This window comes from Pyxicephalus adspersus, chromosome 5 (genome assembly GCF_032062135.1).
Source record: "Pyxicephalus adspersus chromosome 5, UCB_Pads_2.0, whole genome shotgun sequence".
Classification (NCBI taxonomy): domain Eukaryota; kingdom Metazoa; phylum Chordata; class Amphibia; order Anura; family Pyxicephalidae; genus Pyxicephalus; species Pyxicephalus adspersus.
In genome coordinates, this window is record NC_092862.1 from 116461436 (window position 1) to 116468780 (window position 7345).

Consider the following 7345-nt stretch of genomic DNA (forward strand, 5'->3'; position numbering starts at 1 on the left):
AACAATACCACATATGCCAATATAATCTATTTTTAATTTCTCTGCACAATATTAATATTATTATATTATATATTAATTAAAAAGATATTCTTTGGATATATCTATCCTTTTTGTTGTTTATTATTTTAGATGGTTTATTCTAAAATCAATGCATTTGAAAAATATGATTAATAATGTCTGCAATTTTAAAAATCTTACTATTTTTTCAGATTACATATTTGTTGTAGAAAGATTTATTTATATATATTATTTTTGTTCTTTCTAGCTTTGTTTTATTTTTATAGGTTTTTATTTGTATTTATGTATTTTTTGGCTTTGGGTTTATAATCAAGCCATTGGTAATAGCTGCGTGCCCAGAGCACCTAATATTTGTTTTTGTAAGAACAGCACAAATTGCCCTGTAAGATTGTTCAACAAAGTGTGACATTCTACACTGGGGTCCTAACTGAGCAGAAAGGAAAAGTAGCTGGTTAAGGCAGTGACCCTGGTTAGTTGGCAATGGATAGAATGACCTATACATTCTCCTGCCATCATTTAGTGTTGTGATGAAGGAAGGCGGCCATCCTCAGCCAGGCTCACCCAGTCCAATAATAAATCCTCTGCATCTGTCAGTGGCTAGTATTTGTATTTTGTGCCCCTCTGTTTACCCTGACCCCTCTCTCCTGAGCTTCTTCCCAGCTAAACAAGCAGGTACTGTATTTCCCATTAATTACCCATGTGGGATTGGAGGAGGGGAGGGGGGTATTGCTTTTTTTTCTTAAACAGACCAAACTGTTTCTTAATTCATATTTATTTATTGCAGAAAAAATAATATACAATGATATTTACAGAACCATAAAAATATGAATGCACTTAGACACCCGATCTAGCTGCATTATTTTTTTTTAAACATGGATCAATAAATAAATAAAATGTACTTTGTATCTCAAAGAAAAAGATAAAGAGATGCAGCCGCTGGTAATATAAAAACAGTTTTTTTTCTGAACCAAGTTTTTGATAGCAAAAATAGTTTTCTTCCCTCCTATAAAAAAGTTTGAGTTTTATTAGTAGCGTCTGAGAATGGGGAACGTTCCTTTAAGTGGCTTCAAAGGCACGACTGGTGGGAATGCATGCAATAAAAAAACAATAATAAAAAAATGGAATGAAAATGAAAAAAAAGGAAAGGAAAAATTCCAACATTCTTCGTCAAAAAATAAAAAATTAAAATGGAGATTAGCGATTGTCCAGACTCAATTCAGAATGTAAAAAAGTAGTGGTGACCCTGCAGGATTTGTGCTGGCTGGTCCCTGCTCCTCCCAGGCCCATGTCCCCGATCCTTGCTGCTCTATAAGTGCTCCCCCTGGGTCTGCCTCCAAAAGGATCAAAATCCTCGCTGATTGTTTATTTGGCTTTTATAGGTATCCAGCTTCAGTCTCTAGACTGTCCATTTCCTCCATCATTGCAAGCAGTCTCTTCTGTAAAAAGGAAAATAGGCACAAATAGGTTAGGGGGACACCGAGTTGGGGTTCTTTATATAGGGTGACATTAGAGATAGGGGGGAGAATAAGCAATACATAGGAAAGCTATAAATTATTACATGCGAGATAAAGCTAGAGCAAAATATTACACTGGGTGGGCTCAGAACAGATCCAACAGATCTACTGGTATAACAATTTACTTTAGAGAATATAAAGTAGTAATTGACAAAGTAGAGTGATAGGTTAATTATATATATGTATGAATAAATTATGTATACTTCAGAAGGTTTAGGAAATAATCTATTCAATAAAGAATGCCAAGTACACATGTGTCAGGTATATACTAATGCTGAGTAAGCCTAGAGTTAATCGTGCTTTCCAATGGTATATATGTTTATATTATATTATATAAAATATTATATATATTAAAATTATATTTGAGTAGAAAGATTTAAGCACAAAATGCAATTTATTGTATTGTTTGAAGTTACTAGTTATAAGTTATGGGAACATTGTAGTTAAATACTATGTAAAGTATTGTTACTATATACTGCAGAAATATTTTATTACTATATACTCTATCATTATATTGTTACTATATAATGAAGAAACATATTGTTACTATATACTATGTAGATATATTGTTACTATATACTGCAGAAACATTTTATTACTATATACTATATGATTATATTGTTACTATATACTATGTGATTATATTGTTACTAAATACTGCAGAAATATTTTATTACTATATACTATATGAATATATTATTACTATATACTGAAGAAACATATTGTTACTATATACTATGTGATTATATTGTTAATACACACCACAGAAACATCTAGCTACTTTTTTACTACAGAAACATTTTATTATTATATACTATATAAGCATGTTATTCCTTTAATATACCTTATATACTTTATTATAATAAAACACAGTGTATAAGAAGTTATCACATAATGTTTTGTAATATTCCAGTATCTGAATAAGCTTTAGAAAAATAAATTAGTATAAATTATAGTAAAAGACAGCAGAAATATTTCATGACACAATGTAATATATTGTAGTTTTTCAGGATCTGATTAAAGTTCAAATAAAAATATTGTTACAATGTATTTTAGTGTATGTTAGTATTGCATGTGTTTTGTTAGATGTTCTGCAGTACCTGTTTATTTATCTCAGAGAAAGATATTGCAATATAATAATATAATAAAAACGCCATGCACATAGTAAGTGTAGGGTGTAAAGTTTTAGTAAAGTATAAAGAATAACTCAAATATGAAGTATAAAAGATGATAAAAGATACAAGAGATTCATACAGCAGTGCCAGGTAGTGCCATGCAGGTAATACTGGTAGAACTCTACAGCTCGGTTGGCAGTGCACATAACGGGTCACATGACACACATAACGGTTCTGTATACAAGGTTTTTTACCGGTGACAGCATTGCCCTATCATAAGCTATAAAGGAAATACATTGCAGATCTCAGACTGGCCTATAATGAGAGGGTTTCTAATGAAAATAAAGGCTGTAGCCACAGGCAGTCCCTTGGAAATGACAGAAATGTTTGTTAGGCTTAGCCCAGCTCTCCACATTCCCCAGTTTCATTAGGATCCCTACTCTAGGCCCCCTGTCTATGATCTAACCTAGCATTGTGACTTCTGCAAAGTGGTGGGGATGGTGGAGGGGGGATGACAAAGACCCAGCAGGGGGGCTGCACATTGGCTTACCTGTATGAGTGTTATGTCGCCTGAGATGTGTTAGTGAGATGCAGACATAGACCAGGCTCCTTCCATTCTCCACACTGAGAAGGCATAGCTTAACCTCTCATGGGCCACATAACTGCAGCTTGCCATTTTGGAGTCCAGCTCATCGCTCTGTAATACCTGGCACAGGAAGTCAATGTATCTGGATGCCAGTTTGAGGGTTTGGATTTTACTGAGTTTGTCAGAGGGAAGGGTGGGGATGATCTTTCTGAGAGCTGCAAAGGCTTCATTAAGGGATTGCGTTCTCTGGCGCTCCCTGACGTTAGCCATGACTCTTTGGGTCTGTAGCTCCTCAAAGGATTGGGGACTGCTGCCCGTGCTGCTGGACTTCTTGTTCCTCTTCACTGATGTCGGGCTGTCGGGATCGTCAGGGGTTTTCCTACTGGATCTCCTTTTCCTGCATCCCCTCTTGTTCTGCTGCCTGTCAAGTTCTTCTTCGCTGTTGCTCAAGCTGTCTACTGGAGAGACTGGAGAGCTGGACTCTTCCTGCATCATCTTCTACCAAAAACTATGGAGAGAAGAGCGAGCCCAGGCAGGGGGAGAAAAAAAAGGGGGGGGGGGGATTATCCCAACCAACAGATGTCCCGGCAAAGCAGCACCCACTACAAGAGAAAGTGCTTCTCCAAAATCATGGGTATCCACAAACCAAGCCCAGCCTATCACTTTGTCCCCAGACGCGAACTTGTTTCTGACTTGCTGCGAACTTTCTTGAGCTCTTATATTTCTTGCTGGCAGAAGAATCAGGGGGCGCTTCCTATTGGCTGATCTGCCTCCTCTTACGTCACAGCGGTCAACCCCGCCCACCCTCTCTAACTTTTTATTAGGTTTCCTCTAAGAAAAAAAAAAAGAAAAAGAACAAGAAAGAAACAATTCTTTTGCCATCCATCCGAGGGATATTTTCTTAATAAATCCTACTAAATAATCCCTTTTCTGAATTCACCTGGGACACATAAGAGATGTGGCTCTGTGATCTGGAAGAAGTGTTTCCTTTAAACCTACAGGCTAATCTAAGCTACAGCTTGGAAGACTTTGTTTTCTTTTTTCTTTAAGAATGGGGGTGAACTGACCCAATTTTAATTGCCTTGTGCCACTATTAACGCATTCTTTGATTAGTTAACTAGGATTTAGGAACAGAGCACACCTGGCAGTGGAGGGGTTAATAAATAAATGCAATTAATCCTCCAGCAAAACCTGATTGCACAATTGACATTCCTGCTTGTTTTGCTCATTTGATGAAGAAAGGGAAAGAAAAAGAATACAAAATGTTGCAAAAATCAAAGTCGTTCCAAGTCATGTTAGGTTGGGGCAGATAAAGGATGCTGTGATTGCAGAACAGGGAATGAAATGCAATGAGATCAACCAGGCTGAGATGCTGTCATTTGAGAAATATTTCATGATTTTTACATAATAGCGAGTGAAGAATCTTTATTAAATCTCATATTCGCATATTCCTATTCAATTAGTCAATCGTGTGAAAAGCAAATTTCACTTTGGCTAATCAATAATGTGCAATGATAAATGCCTTTTACCAAATTGGACAATTGAAAAGGAGAATATTTGGCATAATTTTTTGGCTTAAGATTGCCAGTGTATTTAATAAATCGGAAGTATTGTTTTTTTTAAAAAAACAATGACATACATAATATATATCTATGTATATAAGATATATACAAATGCAATGACAAACCTAAATGCAACAGGCTAAATTCACTAAATCTTACCACCAGGATAAGTATCCTTATAATACATCACTGTAATTTAGAAAGCTCAATGAAAATCTTACACTTTTTTTATATTAAAGATACTTGTCTTGATGTATTAACTTTGTGCTTCTTATGAAATGTTGAACTATACCTTACATTCCTACATTTATATTTTAGAGCTGATGTGTCATCTGGAGCAAACTTACCTCTATTGCTTCTGACCATCTTTCCTTATTCCTAATAAAAAAAACTCCTATTTACTAAAGACAAGCGTTCTACTCTCCCTTCTCCAGTTGTTACACATGAATCCATCCACATGAACTGTAAAGTAAATGGAACACCTCGCAGTCGGGTGTTTCTAATGATATACTGAGACACCATGGACCTCAATCATTGCCTGTACATGCCATTCCTATGTGATCAGAGTTGTGACCATTCAATATTTGGGCTGGGAATCTCGAATCCCAAGGTAGATGGAACAGGGAGAAGGATTTGGACCTTTGATGCTTTGTACAAGCCGTGTGAAATGGGAGGACCCAGATCAGATGAGAAGAGGAAATGGGCTTCAGGGAAAGAAAACTGAATATGAGATGCTAATTTATCAAAGTCAGAGCTGTGAGTATTGTTAATTATTCCTGACAGGAGCTGTGTGGGGCTCTCTGCACATTGCTGGGAATTACGCACGATGTTACTAGTTTTCTTCACTTCTTTTCATTTTTTGCATTAATAATATTGTTTGATATCTTGTGAATTGTTACTATTTGTTATTTATTACAAAAAACATGGATAACTATTGGCATTTAGGTACCAGAGAGGTCTCCGATGTCTTTCTAGTATTATATAAGAGAGGATTTGGGATTTGGTGTCTGCAGTGTTACTCCAAAAGCAGTTGGGTTCCGCAGAGAAACAGATCAAAGTAATTATTTGTTTAGTTCAAGAACCTGAAATTGTCAGAACTATAATAGAGTACAGCAACCAATCCGAATTTAGATTTATCAGCTGGAAAACAGAAGGGGGCTTCTGATTGGGTCTCATAGCTTCCTGAACTTATTAGAATCCATAAATGAGTAATTAATAATTTTAACATCAGCGACAATACTAAATATATATATATAATTAAAAATTAACCTAATTCGATTGGTAAGTTTAAGTGAACAGTAAACACACTTAATTTAGCTTACAAATTCATGTTAAAATAAGAGTGTTTTTAATCAGTTTTGCACATGGCTGGCACAGTTTCTGCGTATTGACCAGTCTCTACTCCATGCACAATCTTTTTTCTGGATAAGAGCTGTGTTCACTTTGTACACCCACCCTAGTAACAGTATTTGTTAAATCTAAACGTTTTACTAGTTGTGATCACTTTAGACATCCAATCGTATATACATACTATGCCTGTTTCTAAATCAAAGCAGCCCACAGGCCTAATCAATAATCAGCTATCAATCATTATCTGGGATACACATTGCTCCTACCAACTAAAAGCTGGAACCCAATTGGCTGCTATCACAAGATATCACTTTGAACTAATAAATCATCTGATTATTTATCTGAAGCTTTTTTGGAGTGTTAATGTGTTTTGCTACACTTTGGGGGATGAAATAAATAAGCTCCTCTAATGAAGCCACTTTGCTCCTATGTGGCACCGATCATCCTATTTGTGTTTGAGATCTGCACACATTATGAAGCAGATTAGACCTCTAATTATGCAGATTGATTGTTGGGGGGTAAGATATTTCATCTGGATTTTTATGATCTGCAGGCACTGAAAATTAATAGCACCCCATCCTGACTACTTTGGGGGTACATATAGATTTGTGCATTTGGAGTATTATTAAGAAGGAGCAAAAGTGGTTTCTTCTTTTAGAGAACTTAGAAGATATATCAGAGCATTTCTCTGTCTCAGCAGGGGAGTGAAATAGAGAGCTACCCATGGGATTAGTGTAAAATGTAACATAAACATTACCTGCAGAGAGTGTGTGTGACACATAAAAGAGTCAGATAAAAAGTGGCCCATGGAATGGGGGGGTTGTGTAATAGTGATGCACAGCAGGATCACATGCCATCCCTGTGAGCATGTCCTACTACTTCATCACCAGTCTAGTACAGGCATTTCCTTTCTGCTGCCTAATGGCTACACTTTACTTTTATGGGGATGCTAAATGGATAGATCTAGGGGTAAAGAGGTATGTTGAGTATCTTGTGTAAAGTATTATAGGATTCAGTTGAAAGGGCAAGACTGACACTGCAGGGGACACATACCTGGGCAGGGAACCTTCTCATCTTAAAATGAAAGCAAAATGATAAAGGCAATGTCAGTGTGATAATAATGAAGAGGATGATGATATCCTAATCAATCATAGTAATAAACCAAACTAATATTTTATATTACATATAACACTGTTATAC

General features: G+C 36.0%; 1 protein-coding gene across 1 annotated transcript; it reads right to left on the reverse strand.

Moving 5' to 3' along the window:
• Positions 1 to 781: 781 nt before the first annotated feature.
• On the reverse strand, positions 782 to 3930 carry TWIST1 (twist family bHLH transcription factor 1). The gene is made up of 2 exons (XM_072412541.1): positions 3198 to 3930; positions 782 to 1454 (listed from the first exon to the last, which is right to left on the reverse strand). Exon 1 carries the CDS (start codon positions 3726 to 3728, stop codon positions 3228 to 3230), a length of 501 nt encoding a protein of 166 aa, XP_072268642.1. The 5' UTR covers positions 3729 to 3930; the 3' UTR covers positions 782 to 1454; positions 3198 to 3227.
• Between the last annotated feature and the right edge of the window lie 3415 nt (positions 3931 to 7345).